This window comes from Peromyscus leucopus, chromosome 20, assembly GCF_004664715.2.
Source record: "Peromyscus leucopus breed LL Stock chromosome 20, UCI_PerLeu_2.1, whole genome shotgun sequence".
NCBI lineage: Eukaryota > Metazoa > Chordata > Mammalia > Rodentia > Cricetidae > Peromyscus > Peromyscus leucopus.
In genome coordinates this window covers 3,174,823-3,197,037 of record NC_051080.1, presented here as the reverse complement: position 1 = coordinate 3,197,037, position 22,215 = coordinate 3,174,823, and the positions used below count along the sequence as shown (strand labels likewise).

Below are 22,215 nucleotides of genomic sequence, written 5' to 3'. Positions count from 1 at the left end.
CCATAGGAGCAAATGACTGTGATCCCAGCACTTGGAAGATAGAAACATGAGGGTTAGTTCAAGGTCAAAGCCAGGGAGATGATGCAATGGATAGAGCGTTTCTGGACAAGTGTGACCATTTGAGCTTGAACCGAGGGGCCCACGTAAAGGTGGAAGGAAAGACAAACTCACAAAGTTGTCCTCTGACCCCAGTAGGTGCACCATGGCAAGCACATGCCCACATACACCACACACACACACACACACACACACACACACACACACACACAGAGTTGTGTAATACTTAAAAAAAGATGGATCAGCAGTTAAGGACACTTGGTACTCTTGCAGAGCACCCTAGTTCAGTTCCCAGCACCCATATGGTGGCCACACAACCTAACTCCAGTTCCAGGGGCTCTGTTGCCCTCTTCTGAAACCAGGCCCAAGTGCTGCACACATATGCTTGCAGGCAAAACACTCATACACATAAATCTAGAAAAAAGAGTTCACAGTTAATCTTGGCTACGTAGAGAGTTCAAGGCCAGCCTTGGCCATGTGAGACTTTGGCTAAAGAAACAGCAAAGAGACATTGCCAAACGCCGGCATGCGGGTGATAACTGAGAAGTACAACTGATGGGAAGAGCATCCCACCTCTCTCTCTCTTACAGTAGACCTGAAACATTCGCAGGACCGAGTTCCCAGGGAGCTGTGCTTTGTGTGCCCAGTGACTTGGGCACATGAACACAGTACGTGTTTGTTGAACAAGTGAATGAGAGGCTCCATTGAGAGCAGATCAGCTTCCTGAGGGTCACAGCCAGTTTGTGGTGAGCAGACGATGAGTATTTGCGCAACACTGCTGAACAGAAATGCCAATCCTAGATGGAAGTTTTCCCCGTCACCGCATTGCAGTGGACAGTCCAGACCCCTTAACCTCTCCAACACCTAAGTGATGTGAGAACCGTGGGTATCCTCTGTCAGAGCTCTGGACTGACTTGTCAAGCAAGCCTTGGGCAGAGAACCGGGGCAGTTCAGGCTGTACATTCACTTCCTTCAGAGCCTTAGATAACCATCTTGGTGTTGTTTGCCTTGGCAGTAGCCAGGGCCCACAGCGAGTCTGTTCTAAATCTGCTGCTAGGTTACGGCAGTACACCTTAGATAACGGAGCCGTGGTCATTTCCCATAAGGTAAGAACCAGTTCACTCTAGCTTTGGTAGTTAGGGAGTCAAAATATATACACGACACAAGCCTCTTATTGCTTCCATGACACCACCAGGGGCTGAGTGGCTCACGTGTGTGTACATGGGAACAGTTCTGCGGTTGAGAACCCGATGCCTGTGCTCACTTGTGAGCACAAACTGTCGCCAGGGTCGGGGCTCTGGAAGCCTCTGGACAGAATCTCTTTGTTCACGTCTTGTTAGACTAAGACCTGCCCGCATTCTTTGGCTTAGTTTCCTCCCTCCATGCTTCCTGCTTCAGGCGGGAAACTGTGGTTTCTCAGGCCCTGATTCCCCTCAGATCTTCTCTCTGATTCCACTTTTCTGCTTCTCTCTTCTGTGGATGATGTTCTGGAAAATATTTACATGGATGAGAGTTTTCCTTGCGTGTGTGTGTGTGTGTGTGTGTGTGTGTGTGTGTGTGTGTGTGTGTATGGGCGTGCCGTGTATGTAGTTACCGCAGAGGCCAGAAGAAAGTATCGGATTCCCTGGAACTGGAGTTACAGGTGGTTATGGACAGTCATGTGGGTGCTGGGAACTGAACCCAGGTCCTTGGCAAGAACTAAGAAGTGTTCCTCCTACCCAATGGACCATCTCTCCAGCCTCAAAAAGAAAGGCCCTTCCTTTGTAGCCCAGGCTGGTCTGGAATTCACTGTGTAGACCAGGCTGGCCTTGAACTTGGGATCTCACTGCTTTAGTCTCCCAGGTCCTGGATTAGAAGCATGGATCACCACACCTGGCTTTACAATGCTTTTGATTACATGAGGTTACTTTGTAGTTTGCATAATTTTCAATAGTCTTCTTGGAAGGTCAGTTGATCAGCAGTGTGACCTTTAGCTATAATCTTAATTCTCTTCTGCCAGGTGAAGTCACAAACTCTGAGGTCACTGGGGATTAGATGTGCATCTCTGCAGGGTCCATTATTCTCCACGTCTGTCCTAAGTGCGAGAGACTCTAAGTGGGTTCAAGGAAAGAATCAGAGAGCCACTGTGCAGTCTCCTTTCCCAGCAGACTGCTGGAGAGGGAAGGACGGCTCGGGCTAGGGTCTCCTGCTGCGAGACCTTGTGGACACTCTTTCTGGCTGCTGGGTATCTGTAGGCTGTGTGGAAGCAACTGAAGGCACTCAGTCATGCCCAACCTTTCGACGTGTGGCACATCGTCATCCACAAAGTTCATGCTAGAGAACTGAACAGCCCTTGAGTTACACAAAGTCACCAAAAAGATCTCATCTTTGGCTTCATTTGTTTTAATCCACAGTTAGACACACCACAAGAGAAGTAGAAATATGGGTCAGTCTCAGTGACTGGGCTTCCCTGGGGCTAGAATTCAGATGTTCTGTTGACTGAAGAGGCAGATGGTGGAGATGAGGGGCTAGGAAACCACTGGAGGGCTGAGCAGGACACTTGGGTGTGTGAGGTTCTGGGATACTGATGGCTGGGAAAGGCGGTGTGAATCTCAGCCTATTCTCACTGTGGGCATGAGTCCATGATGAGGTTTCTGGAGCTCTCAACAATGACCAGTTTCTTTGCTTTGGGCACTGTTAATACATAATTAATAACGAAGGGCTGGAGAGATGGCTTAGTGGTTAAGAGCACTGGCTGCTCTTCCAGAGAACCTAGGTTCAATTCCCAGCACCCACATGGCAGCTCACAACTGTCTGTAACTCCAGTTCCAGGGGTTCCCACACCTTCACACAGACATACATTGAGGCAAAATACCAATGCACATAAAATAAAAATTAATAAATTATTAAAAATTAATAACGAGCCGGGCGTTGGTGGCGCACGCCTTTAATCCCAGCACTCGGGAGGCAGAGGCAGGCGGATCTCTGTGAGTTCGAGGCCAGCCTGGGCTACCAAGTGAGCTCCAGGAAAGGCGCAAAGCTACACAGAGAAACCCTGTCTCAAAAAACCAAAAAAATAAAAAAAAATAAAAAAATTTAAAAAAAATTAATAACAAAACTTGAGCCTTCCAGCCCTCTCAGCTCCTGTGAAATCATAGTTAGCCTTGATTTAGGACTGTGTTGAGGATTAAGTAAGGTAATAGCTATAGCAAAAATGGCAGGCATAAGTAAATGACTTCCTAATTCTTTTGTTGACTAGAAACCCAGGAGGTGGGGCTGAGGGTCCCCTGTGCGGACTGCTTGCCCAGGGGAGCCTGGGGAACCTGGGACTTTGCATTAGCACTCAGAAAGGCTCTGTTGATGTTTTTGTTGTTGTTCTGGGCAAATGATGGTTGGGTCAGGGTGGGCACGCAGCATGTAGAGACCCTAACATTAGCTCCATGGAGTGGGGGTGGGGTGGGGTGGAAGAGGTGTTTGAGATAAAGTCCAGAAGCTCTTACCAGAAGGGGGACGGGGTTCATGTGGGCAGGCCATCACAGTCCAGCAGGGACAGCAAGGGCAGTGTGTCAGGAAGGGCTCTGAATGGCTCCGCCTCAGCCGTCACTGTCCCTGCAGCCTCTTGGCCGTGTCTGGGAGTTGGGGCCGTTATGTAATATTCAGCCCTGCCCCATTTGCTCCTTACTGGAAGCAAGGCTTTGATTTACCAGGGTCTGACTCATTCTTTTCGAGACAGGGTTTCACTGTGTAGCCCTGGCTGGCCTGGAACTCAGTTTGTAGACCAGGTTGATCTTGAACTCAGAGATCCACCTGTCTGTGCCTCCCGAGTGCAGGGATTGCAGATGTGTGTCACCATGCCCAGCTTCATTCATTTCCTTTAATAATAATTTTTTATTTTTTGAAATTATAATACATCATATCTTCCTTTTCCTCTCCTCCCTTCAACCCTTCTTATGCACCCTCTTTGTTAACACACACACACACACACACACACACACACACACACACACACAGAGTATATAAATATATAAATACGACCTGCTCAGTCCACATGTTAGCTGTGTGTATGTGCTCTCAGGGCTGACCATTCGGTATTGGATAACTAGTTTGGGGGGCTCTTCCCTAGAAAAGACCATTTTCCAAGACTTCTAACAGTGCTTCATCTCTCAAGACCTGCTGTGCAGTGTCAATCATTTAGTGAAAGAGGTTTATTTTCATTTTTGTTTATGTGTTTGTCTTCCTGTGTTTGTTTCTGTGTGTGTGTGTGTGTGTGTGTGTGTGTGTGTGTGTGCGCGTGCATGCACACATGCTCGTGGAGGACAGAAGAGGTGTCAGGTCACCTAGGGCTGGAGTTGTTGGGGGTTGTGAGCTGCCTGATGTGGGTGCTGGGAACCAAGCTCTGGTCCTCTATAAGGACAGCACGTGCTTAGCCACTGAGTTCTCTCTCCAGCCCTCCAGTTTCAATGCTTTAGTGTGAATTAACCCCCTCAGCTCTTACCTAGTCCTGGGACCCTCCGATTGGGTTTAATAGGGGGCATCATCATCGTCAGTGACCCCCTCGGAGGAAGTATAGAAAAGAGGATTACTTGAAGATTTTTTTCCCTAATTCCCTCCCTCCCTCCCTCCCTCCCCCTCCCTCGCTTTCTTTTTCTCGTAGGCTTGTTTAATGTGCTTCTAATCTTTCCCAAGTCACAAGCTCCTCTGAGACGCCGGTAAAACTTATGGACAGCCCCCACACCACCAAATGTACATATTTTGCCCCTCTCCTCTAAGCATCCATAGGTTTCCCAGAAGTTTTTGGACTCCCAGTTGGTAAATCTTGCTTACTGTGAACAGCAATGGCGGCAGAGACAGATGCCACCAACCTTTGTGGACCTGCAGCAAGCATAGACCAGGAGAACTGGCATTTCTTTCTCTTCAGTTTAACAGTGTCAGACAAATCTGGCATATGCTTGAAACTGGGGGACATTTCGAGTGTATCAAAGGAGAAGCATTTGCATAGTGAATCATCACGTACCAGTGACTCGGCATCAGCGATGAACACACAGCTTGTTTCCTCTGTCTCCCTCCAGTCTCAAATACCAGCTGAAGGACTCTTTAAAATGTACTGATGCCACATCGCAAGATTACTGCCATACTTTGAAAAGTATCTGAGAGGCAGGCAGATTCCTGTGAGTTTGAGGCCAGCCTGGTCTACAAGTGAGTTCCAGGACAGCCAGGACTGCACAGAGAAACCCTGTCTCAAAAATAAATAAATAAAGAACAAAAAATAAATAAAGGAATACAATCAAATATCCATTCTGTTTAAGTTTCTGTGAATTAGTTATACTTATTTTTCTTTTCTTTTTTAAGCATTGGTTTATGTGAGCCAGGGCCCCACGTTTACACCCCAGTGGGGCCTTTATAATGCTCTAGCTGCTGATGTTCACTGATAGTGGCTGTTTTCTTTGGCAAGGCGAAGAAGACAGACAGCCTGTCAGTGAACTCAGCTGTAGATAACCAAGTTAAGGAAACATGAAGTTTTCAAATAGTTGACTTTACTCTTTATATTTTTAATGTTAAAGGTGTGCTATTAAAATTATTGTAACTTAGTTTATATTTTGAGATTATAATCTAGTTCCATCAGTTACCCCTTCCCTTTCCTCCCTTTAGGCCTCTTGTTTTATAGTCTTGGAGAAATCTGATTTCTACCTCCCTTCCTCCCTCTCCATATTCCCACCTTGTGCTGTGCCATGCCAGGTGTCTGTTGAGAGAGTGCCGATTGTTATAAGTGATTCTGGGTGTTAAAAACTAGATTGGTAGCCAACATAATAATTATTTCTGTAAGCTGGGTGGCGGTGCACGCCTTTAATCCCAGCACTTGGGAGGCAGAGCCAGGTGGATCTCTGTGAGTTCGAGGCCAGCCTGGTCTACAGAGCAAGATCCAAGACAGGCACCAAAATTATGCAGAGAAATCCTGTCTCAAAAAAACCAAAAAAAAAAAAATTACTTCTATATAAAATTTCACCTGGCTTCAAGAGACTGTATGATGACATATAAAGAATTCAGAAACTAGTGTCATTCATTGGAAGTTACTTTTCATGTTCTGGGCATTGTCCTGGGTACTGTCTACTCAGTGGTGGGCAGGAAACAGCACTCTGTCCTGGAGCTTCCAGGGGTGCATGCTGAGTACAGTGTCGGCCACTGTGCTGGACTCTAGGAGACACTCGAGGATGAGATATGTTCCCAGCTGTTAGAAACCGATGGCCCATGCTGGGCGTGGTGGTCTATGCCTGTGAACCCAGCAGAGGTGGGTGGGTTCCTGAGTTCCAGGCCAGCCAGGGTTGCATACTGAGACCCTGTCTTAAAAAACAAATCAAGGAGGAGGGAGGAAGGTAGGTGGGAGGGAGGAGGTTGGGAGGGAGAGAGGAGAGAGGGAGGGAGAGAGGAGAGAGGAAGGAAGGGGGAGGGAGAGAGGAGAGAGGGAGGGAGGGAAAGAGGAGAGAGGGAGGGAGGGGGAGGGAGGTAAGCAGATAACACATGCAGAATAAGCCGGTTGTTTTTCCACTTAAAAATGGTTCCTCATTGGGTGGAGAGAGGACTCATTGGTAAGAACACTGGATGCTCTTGTAGAGGACCCAGACTCAGTTCCTAGCACCCACGTGGCTGCTCACAGCAATCTCATCCCTGGTTCTAGGGGATCTGATGCCCTCTTTTGGCCTCCCCCAGCACCAGGCACATAAAGAGTACACAGATGTGTAGGCAAAACACCCATACACATAAAAAACAGTCCCACTCATAAAAGACACCCTACACTTACAAAACACCCCATACATAAAAAACACCCCCCCCTACACATAAAAAACACCCATACACATACAATTGAAACAGAAAAAAGCTGGGGTGTGACTTGCCTACATGTGCAAGGCCCTAGGTCCAGGCCCTAGAACAGCACAAAAGGAAAAAGGATTGGGAAATGCTTTGCAGGAAGTAGAGCTGGTGTGCTCTGGAAATGGTGTTCATCAAACCGCAGAACCATGGGGCTGAGGGAAGGTACATCTGAAGATTTTGAGTGTTATTAAAATAGTACAGTACAGGCCAATTCCAGCCTTTCCCTCCTCCTCCTGCCCCTCTCCAGGGTCTTTGTGTGTCGCCTCCCAGGTCTGGTACTCACTATAGAGCCCACGCTGGCCTTGAACTCATGGCAGTCCATCCGTCTCATCTGTGATGACAAGCGTGAACGGCATGCTTGGCTATAAAAAGGTTAGTTTCTTCTGAAAGTACTTCAGTGTGTCTCTAAAATCTAAGTCCTCTATATCATCAGCCTGATACAGCTAAAGGGAGACCCCTTGTCACACCGTGAGTGTCCTGTCAGCATTCAGATGTGCACTGGTCCATGTGTCTTGTTTGTTCTGATCTTTAGAGACTTTGTAGCAAACCGCTTTATTTCCACAGCACACTACAGGAGGCACAGAACTTCCCCTTTAGTCACCCGGCCCCCCTTTATGATCCACAACCGCACCAGAGCAGCTTTTTATGCTAAGTCCATAGCTTGCTTTAGGGTGGGGCCTTGGTGTTGGGCATTCTGTGGGCTTGGACAAATGTTTGAGGACATGGACCCCCATGCTGGACCATACAGACTCATTACCGCCCCAGATCTTCTTTCTGCACCTGACCTGTTTAGCCCCTCCCCCAGCCCCCAGGACCAACCCTCCCTCCTTCCCTCCCTCCCTCCCTCTCTCTGTCTCTTTCTTTCTTTTCCTTTCTTCCTTCCTTCCTCCCTCCCTCCCTCCCTCCCTCCCTCCCTCCCTCCCTCCCTCCCTCCCTCCCTTCCTTCCTTCCTTCCTTCCTTCCCTAGAACTAGGGATCCTCCTGCCTCAGCTTCCTGAGTTCTGAGATTACAGGTGTGTGCTGACACAGTCACATCTGAATGGAGTGGCAGAAGACATAAAGCCAGCACAGCTGCTTGACACAGATCCAGCAGATCTGAGCCACATGATGGCCACCATGACACCTTTGGTTTTCATTCCCACCTCTGCATACTTGGGGCACGTTTAATATTTGTACAATTTGGGGATAGTGGATTGATGGAAAATTTCTTGCAAGTCTTTTATGCCTTCTCCTAGGAGTATTGCTTCTAAGCTTCCCCAGGAAAGTCCTGAGCATATTACCCCTCCCGCTTTTAAGGAGATATCCTTGTCTACTTGAAGGTCTTCCTTATGCCTTGGAGGTTGTGACACACATAAAGAAGCCAGAGGTCTCTTTATGGGGCTGTGAGACACTCTTGAAACATCTGTCCCTGTACTTAGTCAGGAACAAGATAATCAAAACAAAGCAAACTTAAAAAGGTCAACAAGAGTCGGTGGCCTAGAGGAGTTGGCCACAGATCAGACTGCAAGCCTCTTCCCACTGTACACTCAGGCAAATACGTGGCATATACAGCAACAAAGTTAGATTACCTGAAGTTACCTCTGCCCAACAGAGACTTATATTGATGGGCAAAGAATGATGTAGAAGATGATAAAAGAAAGAGCTATCAGGGCCTCCCTTTCTTAGAAAAGTCAGCACACGCAGAGTCACTGTGGTGTCATGTGACCAAGGGACAACAGAATGCCAGGATTGGACTTACAGACAAATTCTATAAAGATATGAATGTGAACATTGTATTATGCCAGAATTTGAAAAATAACTGCAGCAGCTTTGGCCTGAGGACTTTTATTGAGCACTCTGACCATTAAGAGTTAATAATACACTGCTCGGGACATGGCAGTATACCTGGACTGACTTGAAGATTTTGTTTTGGTCTAGCATCCTTGAAGCAACCAGAGCTACCAGCCTGAGAACAGACTGTCATATGTCTCTAGAGTCTTAAAAGTGGGTCATGGTGTTAATGAGTAAAAATGGTTATAAAGGATAACTCTGTTTATTAGTAATGATTAAACTTGAGGGAAAATGATTGGAAAAGATAACTCTGTTCTGTCATGGTTTATCAATGTTGACTACAGGATATGCAAGAGGAAGTAGGACACAGGTCCAAAACCAAAATGATATGATCTATGTTTTGGAACAACAGTAACCTATCCCTGCTTACTGAATTCTGTATAAATAAACACTGGCTACTAATCAGTCGGCCGCATGATTCTCCCACCATCATGCCTGGCTCATGCTTCCCTTGCAGGATCCTCACCTCCTCTCTGGACTTGTCTACCACCGGGGATGGCTCCCAGTAGTGTACTACCCACCACACTGGGTTAACGTTTATGGAGAGCTAATAATTCTTTCCCAGTTTTCGTTTCTCCTCTCTCTTCAGTGCCAGAGATGGAGCCCAGGGCCTCCTGCATGCCAGGCGAGTCCTGTGCCACCAAGGGGCAGCTCCAGCACTCGGAGCCTTTTGAATAGACTTCTTTCCCTTCATAAAATGTATTTGTCTTTTTATGGCTTAATAGGTCATTTTTTTTTTGTGCCAAACAGTATCCCATTGTCTAGATGCACCGCAGTTTATCTGTTCACCTAGAAGGACATCTTGGTGGCTTCTAAATTTTAGCAATTATGAATAAACTTCTGTAAGCATTATATTTAGGTTTTGGGGTGGTAAATATTAATAAACACTAAATTATAAAGTAAGAATATGTTTTGGGAAGAAACTCTTCCAGTGGGCTGCAGACTTTGCATTTCCGCAGCAGTGAAGAAGAGGTCTGTGGTTACTGGTGTCCTGGGTTTGGCCATCCCGATAGCTGTGCAGGCTTTGTGTTTGGACAGGGTCTGGCTGTGTACTTCGTAGCCCAGACTGGGGTGGAACCATTGATCCCCTTGCCTCAGTCTCCCCGTGCTGGGATTGTAGATATATACTACCATGACTGACTCTCGATGCATTGTAACATCATTTGTTTGTTTTGTGTGCTTGTGCACATGTGTGCATGCCATGGTGCCCATGTGGAGGTCAGAAGCAGTTGTGGAAGTCAGTTCTCTTTCCCTCACGCTGTTGGCAAGGACCCTCTCTAAGGTGGCTGCTGCTGCCTTGGCCATGTGTCTGCTGCTCTTTTGTGTTTCCTTACTGTCCGATAAAATGGGAGGTTTCAAACACAGCTTGTGTATTCCTCACTAAGGCCTGTAACAGCCAATTTTTTGTTTTGGTTTTTGTTTGAGAGAGGGTCTTACTGTGTAGCCCTGGCTGGCCTATGACCTTCACAGATCTCCCTGTGCCCGCTTCTGGAGTGCAGGGGTTAAAGGTGAACACCTTTATCCTTCCGTCAGTCACTTCCCCCCCCCCCCAAGAAACTCTGATTCCTTTAAGTGGAGAATGATATTTTTAGAAATCATAATCTTGGTGCTAATGATCCTCACAGCTACTGGGTGATCATATGTTATAGACCCTTTGAAAGGATAGAGTTAAAAAATATCAACTAACTTATGGACAAAGGAAATGTCGTATATTTTATTGATGCTTTCCACTCAGAAAAGCTGTTGCTTTTATTTACCTTCTGTTTTTGCAGCTGTGTCTTATTCCATCACCAACCCTTGGAGAATCCTCATTCTCAGCCACACTGGGTATGACAGTAGTGTCCAAAGTCACTCATGTCACAGCACACAGTGCCCTCCAGAGACTCAGCCTCAGCACTGCAGCCAATAGTGTGGTGACTAAAGCCAGCTCAGGAGGCTGCATGCAGTGGCGTAGGCTAATCCCGCTCTCAGGGTGGCTGAAGCAAGACAGCCACTGGGAGGCCAGCCTGGGCTACAGAGAGAGAGAACGGTTTATGATATTCAAAGTCATCATTTGTCTGTTTGCTGTTCTGAGTGTGTATATTGCTTGGGGTGACTGGACATTTGTCCTGGTTTCTCTTTGTCTTACATTTCACCAGGGACTGATCTGGATTGGAGCCCCAGCCTCAGCCCCGATCCCAGCTCCTGCATTGTGTACCTGGAATAGTTCTTCTGAGATGGTCACACCACAGTACTGTGTACTCAAATAGTTCTGAGATGGTCACACCACAGCACTGTGTACTTAAATAGTTCTTCTGAGATAGTCACACCACAGCACTGTGTACTTAAATAGTTCTTCTGAGATGGTCACACCACAGCACTGTGTACTTAAATAGTTCTTCTGAGATGGTCACACCACAGCACTGTGTACTTAGTTCTTCTGAGATGGTCACACCACAGCACTGTGTACTTAGTTCTTCTGAGATGGTCACACCACAGCACTGTGTACTTAGTTCTTCTGAGATGGTCACACCACAGCACTGTGTACTTAAATAGTCCTGAGATGGTCACACCACAGCACTGTGTACTTAGTTCTTCTGAGATGGTCACACCACTGCACTGTGTACTTAGTTCTTCTGAGATGGTCACACCACAGTACTGTGTACTTAGTTCTTCTGAGATGGTCACACCACCAATGTCACATCTGTTTCTGTTTTGTTTTTTATTTTGAGAATTCCTTTTTCAAAAAGATTTACTTCTCTTCATGTGTGTCTGTGTGAATATCTGTCACGTGTGTGCAGGTTCCTGTGGCTGTGGCTAGGAGAGGATGCTGGGCACCCCAGAGCCGGACTTACCAGTGATTTTAGGCCGTCTAAGGTGGATGCTGGGAGCTGAACTTGGGTCTATAGAAGAGCAGTGCGCGCCTGGGCCTTCTCTCCATCCCTGAGACTCTCTTTCTTAAATCTGAATTTATATAAAACATTCATAAGATATTCAAGGAAGGCTGCCTTCTGTCTTTCTTGCTTTTTTCTTTTTCTCCTTTGTAAGTAGATGTTTAAAAAGGGGATTTGAAGCTAGGCGGCAGTGGCGCATGCCTTTAATCCCAGCACTCGGGAGGCAGAACCAGGCGGATCTCTGTGAGTTTGAGGCCAGCCTGGTCTAGAGAGCGAGATCCAGGACAGGCACCAAAGCTACACAGAGAAACCCTGTCTCGAAAACAAAACAAAACAGAGAATTTGACAGCCTCACACAGACATACGTGTAGGCAAAATACCAATGTGCATAAAATTAAAAACAAATCATTTAAAAAATCAATCTTTTGTAATTATTCTTTCTTTTTAAGATTTTTTATTTTTTCACTTGTGTCTGGGTGTTACCCACGTCTGTGTCTGTGCACTGTGTGCGAGGCCGGAAGAGGGCGCTGGATTCCTTGGAACTGGAGTTTGTAGACGGTTGTAAGCTGTCAGGTGGGTGCCGGGAACTGAACCTGGAGGGGCGGCCAGCTCTCCAGACCCGTTTCTCTAAAGTGTAACCAGGCATTTATGTTCCAGCTGCCCTTTCTTTGTTAAAATGTAGCAAATCACAGTTTTTTCCACTTTTGCCTTTAAAACTTAGTATTCTATCTTGGAGATTTTTTTTCATGGTAGTAATAATATGTATTTTTAAATATCTATGAAAGTAAATTATCAAATTAATCTCTCTAAGTGACCTTTGACATTCTATTTCTCTAAGAATTTAAGTTAACCTCATTAAAGATACCCTGCCATTGGGGAACTAGGTTGTCTGTCCTCAGCGTTGTGTTGGGGTACAGGTGAGGATGGTAAGGTGGGGACTTTGGAGAGTGAGTTGGAGATCTGAGCGGAGCGTGGGGGAGCACAAAGCCTGACGGTGTGCACAGGCCCACGTGGAGGCGAGAGTGTGCCGTGTCCTGTGGTAAAGTAGCCTGGCCAGAGCCCCACACCGGGAAAGTAAGTGGCAGAGTATCAGTTAAGTGTGTTTGTCTTCGTAAGGCGATGCCTTGTGAGGAAGGAGGGACGGTGATCACAGCATTCTTTTAAGAAAGTCTTTCTGGCGGCTGGAGAGATGGCTCAGGGGTTCAGAGCACTGGCTGCTCTAACACAGGACCCGGGTTCGATTCCCAGCACCCACATGGCAGCTCACAACTGTCTCTAACTCCAGTTCCAGGAGATCTGACTCCCTCACACAGACACACATGCAGGAAAAACACCAGTGCACATAAACTAACTAAATAAAATCTTTTTAAAAAAAGACTTACTGAGCACTCACTATGTGAGCGTTCATGTGAGCACTTACTATGTACGCGTTTCTGTGCTATGCGGGGGGTGGGGGGTGGGGGGGTGGGCTGTAATCTTTTTAAAGATTTCTTTTCTTTTTGAGACAGGGTCTCACTGTGCAGCATTGGCTGACCTGGAACTTGCTCTGTAGACCAGGTTGGTCTTCGCCTCCTGAGTGCTGAGATCAGGCATGCAATGTCACACCCGGCTTGTTTTGTTTTGAATTAGGTCTGTGTGTATGTGTGCATGAGTGCAGTTGCCATGGAGGCCACAAGAGGGTGTTGGTCTCCTGGAAGTGGAGTTAAAGGCTGGAAACCTGAGAGCATACACACTCTTAACGGCTCCCTGGTCCGTCTCTCCAGCCCCTGTGTGGATGTTTCATTACTAAGCAGAATTGCAGCATGCCATTGGGACATAAAAACTGGGGGCGCTAGGTTACTTTGGAAGTGAGGGGCCATCGCCATTCAAGGCAAGTGCCTGCTGGTGTTGGCTCTGCAGAGTGTAGCTGGGTCACTGGAGAGGATGGAGCTGCTCAGTCCTAACTCCCTTCTACCTCAGCTGTGACCTTGGGGCATAGTTCTTTAATGTGCCTCGGGTCTGGGCTACTCACAGAATGGGAAAGAGAATGGCTGCCATATTTGCATCTCCTGGTTATTGTGAGGTTCCAACTTAAAATATATGTAAACCACTGTGCTTCCTCCTCCAGGTATCTCAAAGGAGTCTTGGTTTGAAGTATTTGAATGAATGAATGAATGTTGGTGTATTTCTGTAACTATTTGCATATCTGTTTTCAAACAGAGACCAGATGAGGAAGCTGTGGTGGATCAGGGTGGGACCAGCACAATTCTCAACATTCACTATGAGAAAGAAGAGTTGGAAGGTAAGAACCTGCCTCTCAGTCCTTGTCTTGAAATAAGAGCAGAGATAACAGTACCCACATGTGTGACAGGCTTATCACGGGGCCCTGTATGCAGCCTGAGACCCAGTGCTCAACATAAATGTTAACAATAGCAAATAACCCTTCCTTTGAGAATGTGAAGTGCTCATCTAGTTCACTGAGTCTTCATAACTGCACGGAAAGATAATTATCTACACAAACTTAAAAGAAAATAGAATATCATCAGTTTAAAAGTTCAGTTTGGCTGTAAAACCTTTTTTTAAAACCACATTTCCATTATTGGCTCTTCATTTTCTAACTGTGCCCATTTGTACCAGATTTTAAAAAAATGTAAACAAGAAAAGGGAATGCATAAACAGACCAGCAAAGACTCGGAGCTCTCCGCACAAAGTTATGGGAAAACCCCAGTGAGATGGAGGCAGGAGGAGCCATTCTTGACCCTGGCTGTGCCCTGGCTTCTCCTTCCACCTGCCCAACCATGGCTTCTCATTAGTGGCGACCTTCCTTTATCCTGGAGGAAGGCTCCCGTCCGAGGAGCCATGTCTGCTCCGTGTGAGATGGCTGCCGCTCCCCCTGCACACTGAAGGATGCACCGGCTTCCGGCTGCTCAGATGCCTGTGATGTTTCTCTGTACTGCCTGTTCCCATCATGGATTTTATTAACCTTGTGCCGCCACAGAGAAAACTCGGTCTTTGGATGGGAAGTGGAGGAAAACTGGGGAGGCTGCTGGCTCCGGCTCCGGCTCCGGCTCCGGCTCCAGCTCCGGCTCTGGCTCTGGCTCCCGCTCCGGCTCCAGCACTGTGAAAACCTGTGTGTGGGTGGCTCTGCAGAGTCAGTGGTGTTTGGATAGATCAAGGTCAAGTTCTCGGAGTTATTTTGGCCAGATGGATGAAGGAACAGGGAGAATGTGGGAGCAGGAAGTGTGTGCTGTTGAGTTAGGTATTTTATACCTTTTGACTGTAGTCTGTTAATCCCAGTGGGCAAAAGTAAGACCACTACCACAATTTCTGAGATAAAATTGAAGCAAGCTTTATTAAATTCTGGCTAGGATGATGGACACTGGCCAGGCCCGTACCCGGGATTCCCAGAATATGGTGACAAATTACACTAGCCCAGGGCTTATGAAGGCAAACCCCACAAGACATGTACTTCCTGCCTTCGTCCAATCAGGGGCAAGCATACATCCTGACATACTTCCTGCCTACGTACCTCCCATCTACTTGTGATCAAGCACATCCTGTGCAGTTGGGGCAACCAACCTTGTTCACAGAAGTGAGAACAGGTGTCTTGTTGTTTGACATGAACAACAGCCCTGGCATTCCAGGAAGTTACCTGTCCTTGGCCAAGTGGGGCTCACAGGTTAGAAGCAATTTTGTTTTATATATCCTTTAACCTCAGTAATTTAAACTTAAAACATAATTTAGACCTCACAGTACCCCAGACACATGTTGGTGCCATTACCCTCTGTAGTTGTGGAAACTGACTGGATGGTAGGGAGACTGGGGTGGAATCCCTCTTTTCCCCCTCTGGACTACAAGGCAGGTAGGTATAGCCTTGCCCTCCGGGCCTTGGCACCCTGCTTCACTGTGCAGACATTTCTTCCTGCTGTCCCAACATCTTGAAATGCATCGCTGGCAGGTCCATTGTCCTCTAGCATTTACCTGTGGACCTTAGTCCTCCACTGGGAAGTGAACGTATATAAAAATTTTTGTGTGCTTGGGAATAGAATAAAGAATCTGGGCAAGCTCTCTTGGATTCTGAGGGCCAGGTCTCATCCAGTGAGGTCAGCTGAGGAACTGTTAGGAGCGATATCTCCAGATGATGTCATCCCTGGTGTGTGCTCTACTCTGCTAGAAAAGCAACCTAACGGGACGACAGTTGTTGGAGGACACTGTGCTGGGAAATGGTTTTTATGACAAGATCTTTTTGGAAACTGGACTTTCTTCTGTTAGCACTTTAAAAATGTACTACCGAATGGTCCTCCCATGCCCAGACCTGAAATGTCTCCAGAGCAAAGCCTGAGGAGAGGAGAGCGAGTGGGTTTGCTGCCGTGGGTTTGGGCATGCGTGGGTTCCGACAGACTCACGCACTCCAGGTGTAGTTACAGGACTTGATGAAGCTGCGTGCCGGGTGGTGGTGTCGTCTAAAGGCACACAGAGAGAAAACAGCCCTGCTTTAATGGACCATCCATAAATTGTTTTCTGATTCAGTAATGTGCACACCGTCTCTCAGGGTTCTGTAGCTGCTGAGAAATCCCGAGTCTTCCTTGTATTTTATTTCGTATGCTCTATCACGCTCCCTAACACCATTTTCAGAGATGGTGTTAGTGACTGCAGATGTGGGTCTTTTTGAATGAGCTGGTTCTGTCCATTAGAGAAGGGTTTTTGAACAGCAGCTCTCCAAAGATAACTGAGCGGCAGTCCATAGTACATTTCAGAGAGTTCTCTCAGCCCCGTGGAGAACAGGGCACTCCTGTTAGAGGAATGGCATCTCCCGTTTTTCCTGGCAGATCATTAGTCCTGATTAAGCACTGGATTTATGACTCCTGGTGTCAGCACCATGCTGTCTAGTACACTTTAACAAAGGCTGGACCCACTTGGTCATATTTGTAACATATGTGCGTTGCTCCACATGTAGGAGTTACCCTGTAAGCGGATTATCCATTAGTTCTCCCTAATGAGTTGCATGTGAATGCCTGGTAAACAGCAGGGGCAGCGGTGTGGTCTGCAGCCCATCTCTGTGGGCGGCTCATACCTGTGTGTTCTCTTCCGCTCCAAAGATCCAGTGTCTCTCATTCATGGCTGCTGTGTGCGTGCGTGCGTGCGTGCGTGTATACATTCTTATTTTTAAAAGCATCAACATCTTTCTTACAAGTTCGGATGCTTTATTTGCATGCGGATGGCCTCAGCAGACTTGGTCTGACGTTGACTGAAGAATGTGCTTGCTTACATATAGGTACTGGAGGAGATCTAAGCTGGGACCTTGACCATTCGCAGGTGCATAGTTGGGAATAAGGTGGCTGCTCCACTGTAATGCAAGGCAGAAAAAAAGGCAGAGAAAAGCTTAGCTAGGGTAACATGGAGGAAGGTGACCGCACTCCTCAGCGAGGAAATTAGAGATAATGCCAAGGAGGCAGGTGAGTTTGCGGTGACTCTCGGGTGAATGCGTGTGCAAAAGGTGCCAGCAGGCTTGAGGAAGGGCAGCCTGGCTGAGGGAGAGAAACGATAAATGCTGTGGATGCAGCAGCTGGGGAAGGCAGAGGGAGCTGAAACCAGCCATTCCGGCGCAGGCGAAGGACACATGGATTGTTCTCCGGAATGCTCATTCTGTGCCAGCATGTAGGATGACTCTTTTAGCTCTCTTGAGCTGATCACCTGGTTCCCGTAGAGGTAATTTATTCCCATGTTGAATATGTAAACTTGTCCCAAAGGAAGGAAAATCCAGAGAAGAGGCTGAGAACTGAGCACAGGGGTTCTGGACTCACAGGATGAACTGTGATCAGTCTGTAACCAGGAGGCCGACTCTGCAGCGTTCAGTTCGTGTGGGAGGCAGGAAGGAGACCCTACTTTGTCAGAGTAGGAGCAGTGAAAGGCTTGACATCCTGATCTACAGGACCCACGGTGAAAGGGGCAGAGGTAGAGCTGGAATCTAAGGTAACGCTGAAGAAAATTACTTATTTTTATTTTGTGTATGGGTGTTTCCCTGCTTGCATGTCATTGTATCACATGTGTGCAGTGCTGTGGAGGCCAGCACAGGTCGAGAGCTCCTCTAGAACAGTCTTATACAGTTGTGAGCCACCGTGGAGCTGCTGGGAAACCCAGGCCCTCTGAAAGAGCAACAGGAGCGTCTCTCTCTCTGCTGGGTGTCTCTCTCACTGCTGGGCCGTCTCTCTCACTGCTGGGCCGTCTCCCAGCCACCAAGGAATTTAATGGCGGTGGGGCTGTAGACATAAACATGGAGCCTCATTTCATTTTTAGATTTTTTTTTTTTTTTGAGATAGCGTCTCACTATTGTCTAGACTAATCTCACACTATGTTCCCGGATTGACTTCCAAGTTTTAGCCAACTGTTTTTATCTTTTCATGTGCTAGGATCCTAGGTGTGAGATACCACAGCCACAGTGAGCTTGACTTCTGAAGGTAGAGGGTTTTAAATTTGTTTGGGGGCATGTTAATCAGTGTAGATCAGTGGTTCTCAACCTGTGGGTCATGACCCCTCTTGGGGTCAAACAGCCCTTTCACAGGGGTCACCGAAGACCATCAGAAAACACAGATATTTATATACAATTCATAACAGTAACAGAATTACAGTCATGAAGTAGCAATGGAAACAATGTTATGGTTGGGGGTCACCACAGCATGAGGAGCTGTATTCAAGGGTCGCAGCTTTAGGAAGGGTGGGGACCACTGCTGTAGATAAAGATTTGAAGCTGTATGGTAGCATACACCTGTAATCCCAGACTGAGGCAGGAGAATTGTGTGAAGCCAGCCTGGTAGGCCAAGCTGGGATGCACATAAAGACTCAAAACAAGGGGTCTGGGGAGTCCTGTGTGGAAGTGGACTTGAAATCCAAAGAGTGGGTACCACTACAGAGGGGAGAGGAAGGGTCAAGAGTGGACCCTTCCCCTGGTGGGGATGAGGCATCCGAAGGAGTCAGGTAGCAGTGCGTGAGAGCTGAAGGAGCCCAGAACATCAAGGCGGACGGGCATCTGGAGACCCAGGTACATGCCGGGCTCTCCACAGAGTCTGTGGAACTGGAGATGTCTGTGACAGAGCTTGGTGACTAAGTGCCATCTGAAGTCCTCACTGTGGACAGGAGCTTTAGTAGAGGTCAGGGACAGAAGCCACAGTCAGAGGCCATGGAACAAGAACTTGGGACGATTCTTGGTGGAGGAGGAAGGAGAGGGGGAGACGTGAGGGCAGCCATCAGTGGGGTCTTCCACGATGAGCCGTGGAAGGACGGCATGGAGAGGAGCGTGAGAGGCCCGTCCCATCCAGGGGAGGGCAGCGGAGAGGGAGGCATGGGATGGAGAGTGGCCGAGCCTGGCAGAGAGGAGCCAGACTGTGACAGAGGAGTTGCCGTGAAAGAACCTTCGTCTTCTCAGGAGGGTGAGGAGGAAGGGGTCAGAGGGCAGGGATAGGCATAGGTAGGATCCAAAGACACTGGCTAAAGATGCCGAGAACCGTGGGGACAGTGTGGGCACAGCCAAGGTGTGGGGCACAGAGCAGCAGGAGCCAGGTAGAAATGGGCACAGCAAGGCTGTGAGGGTCAGGTTGGGAACAGCCCTGGAGCTTCTGATCCTGGGCTCCAGGCTTGGCAGGAAGTCAGGTAAGGATGAATCAAAGGGGGTGCAGGGGAGGAGTTGGGAGCAGGGGAGGAGCGAGAAGGGGTTGCTGTCAGGTCACTTATTTCTGCTCTCCATTCTTTGCGTACCGACCTTAACTCTCAAGCCCAGCCTCAGGCCTGATTTAAAAGGTCTGTCTGCAGTAGTCTGGCTGTGCAGTCCACAGTGCAGAAGCTGGTCTGCAGTTCCCGGCATGGCCTCGGGCATTTCCCATGTGTTATCTTATTGTTGCTCTTGATAACCCCACGAGTTAAAAAAATAAGCGTCGGTGTTCCTTTTAAAGGTTTAATCAAGAGAGACTGGCTGGCTTGCTCATGCTCAGACTCTTAGCTAGTGCCGAAATGGAGCTTTGAGCCAGGCGGCCTTACTGCGTCCTTGACCATGCTAACAACCTCTCTGCCAAAACCTGCCACCGTCACCATACAGGGATCGTCTCTGTAAAATCATCCACATTGCTCTTGTAATAGCAAAAAGTAACAAGCATATTCATAGTTTGTAAGTCATATCCCTCCTCCCTCTCCCCCCCCTCCTTCCTCCACCCTCGGAACAGAGCCTTGTACACGCCAAGGCTGTGTTCCCATGCTCTGCTCTGTGACCTGCTGTGCCCTCCACATGCTCCTCAGGCTCCCACTCACAGCTAGTGCACATAATGGAGCACAGTTCGTTCATTTGGTTGTCACAACATCCGTGTGAGGTTGTAGCTGTGTGCAGGACAGAGGAAGACACTGTTAACGCTGTGATGACTGTCTTCAGTCCCGGGGTCTGTGGAGTTTAACCATTCCCGAAGTGCTGTACAAAAGTCGGTGATGTTTTGCTCCTCATCATGCTGGACTCCATAGGTCTTCTGTTTCCATTCAGGTCATAGAACTCTGTATGTGGGGGTTCGGATGCCACTGGGCAGGCAGAGCCACCGGCACCACCGCACTCATGGCCAGAAGCACCGGAGACGAGGAGGCCGGGGCAAAGGAGCCAGCCAGGGAGAGGAGGGGCTGGAAGCCTTGGCCCACGGTAACACCCTGGGGGAGACGGGGGTGGGGGTGAGGGGGGGGAGGGGGGGCGGAGGGGTGTAACATTCTGGGGGGAAACATGGTAACAACCTGAGGAAAAGGGGGGTAACACCCTGGGGAGAAGGGGAGTAGTGACTGGGGAGAGAGGACCAGTGTCCATGACAGGGTGGTGTGGAGATTCATGGGAATGCAGGAGGCATAGGCAGGTGGTCTTGATTCTCTAGCCCTTGGCTAGGGTTCCCAAGAGCAAAGAATGCTTCTAAGAACTGAAAATATCTTCCTGAAATTGACATTTCCACACCCCAATCAGCACTATAAGTAATCCTTTGCTATTTAAAATTTGTCAGGATTCTAGAAAACTAAAAAATCTATTTTTATGTGTTTGGGTATTTTGCCTGCATGTATGTTTGTGTGCCACATGCATGCCTGGTGCCCTTGAAGGCCAGAAGAGGGCGTCAGATCCCCAGGACAGGAGTTAGACAGTTGTGAGCCACCATGTGGGTGCTGGGAACTGAACCCGGGTCCTCTGGAAGAGCAGCCAGTGCTCTCAACCGCTGAGCCGTCTCTCCAGTCCTGATTTCTAGTTCTCATGGGACTCCTGCAAGTGGTCTTAGTTGATAACTTTGCTCTCTTGTTTAAATGCTTCCACAGAAGAGCCTTCTCTCTAAGAACAAAGGGGCTTTTAAATCTGTATTCAGGACATCTTCTATATATTCCCAGAGCGGTTAGGCAGAGTGCTATTTCTGTTCTGACTGGGAGGATAGATACACATCCAGACCTTTCTCTGGTTGGCTTTCTAGACACCCCATCTCAGCGTGTTCAGTTCATTCTTGGCACCGAGGAGGATGAAGAGCACGTGCCTCATGAGCTGTTCACAGAGCTGGACGAGATATGTATGAGAGAGGGGGAGGATGCTGAATGGAAGGAGACAGCCAGGTGAGGCCTGCGGTGACCGGCAGGAGCTTAGGGGACGGGCAGGTGCACACCTCTCCACAAGTGACCGGCCTCTGTCTCTTCGTGGGTGAAGTGGCATCGAGGAAGCCTGGCGCCAGCGCACGTTGGTGTGGCGTTGATGCCTGTGCTACGGTGGACATTTTCCGTGGACGCGAGAATTACACAGGCCCACTGGCCTGATGCCAAGTGAAAGGCAGTCTCTTATGATTCTGTCTTTGTGGATTTCTGAAGTCATAAAGAGCACTGATAAAAATGTTATTGTTTTATTAATGTGGTTCGTCAATGTGTCCAGATGATATAGATTAGATTTTTATTTAAAAGTCATGCTTATTATAGACAATTAGAAAATAAAGATAAGCAAAAGGAAGACCATGACAGTTACCTTCAGTCCCTACTGCTACAAGGATAAAGCAAGGAATATTTTTGGGATCTTATACATACACGTATTTGTAATTTTAGATTTGTCTTTAAATAAAAATGGGATGGGGGGCTGGGCATTGGTGGGGCACGCCTTTAATCCCAGCACTCAGGAGGCAGAGGCAGGCGGATCTCTGTGAGTTCAAGGCCAGCCTGGTCTACAGCACGAGTTCCAGGACAGCCAGGGCTGTTACACAAAGAAACTCTGCCTCGAAAAACCAAACCGAACCAAAGAAAAAGGGGGTTGGGGTGGGATCAGATTGGCCCCGAGCCACAGCTTCCTTTCTGGTTCTTCGTGTCTGGACTTAGACCAGGGCTGCAGTCGGCTCTGTGCCACTCAGAGTTCTGCCCTCTAGAACAACCCACCTTCTGTCTGTGGCGTCTCGTCCTTGTCTGCAGGTGGCTGAAGTTTGAGGAGGACGTGGAAGACGGGGGAGAGCGCTGGAGCAAGCCTTACGTGGCGACGCTCTCCCTGCACAGCCTGTTCGAGCTGAGGAGTTGTCTCATCAACGGCACTGTCCTCCTGGACATGCGCGCTAGCAGCATAGAAGAGATCTCAGGTGAGGCTGCACAGAGGGCAGGGGCGTTC

At 48.1% G+C, this 22,215-nt stretch overlaps 1 protein-coding gene across 2 annotated transcripts in view; it reads left to right on the top strand.

The window, feature by feature from the left end:
• Slc4a8 (solute carrier family 4 member 8) overlaps positions 1 to 22,215 on the top strand; it is a 71,159-nt gene that overhangs the window by 5,790 nt on the left and 43,154 nt on the right. The window contains exons 1-5 of one of the 2 annotated variants that reach the window (XM_037197357.1): positions 7,151 to 7,275; positions 13,806 to 13,887; positions 20,107 to 20,256; positions 21,056 to 21,191; positions 22,026 to 22,186. In XM_037197357.1, the coding sequence (XP_037053252.1) occupies positions 7,240 to 7,275; positions 13,806 to 13,887; positions 20,107 to 20,256; positions 21,056 to 21,191; positions 22,026 to 22,186 (565 nt within the window). In that variant the 5' untranslated portion in view covers positions 7,151 to 7,239. Of the gene's footprint in view, positions 1 to 7,150; positions 7,276 to 13,805; positions 13,888 to 20,106; positions 20,257 to 21,055; positions 21,192 to 22,025; positions 22,187 to 22,215 lie in introns of those variants that run through there. The other variant, XM_028874543.2, reaches the window with a different exon arrangement.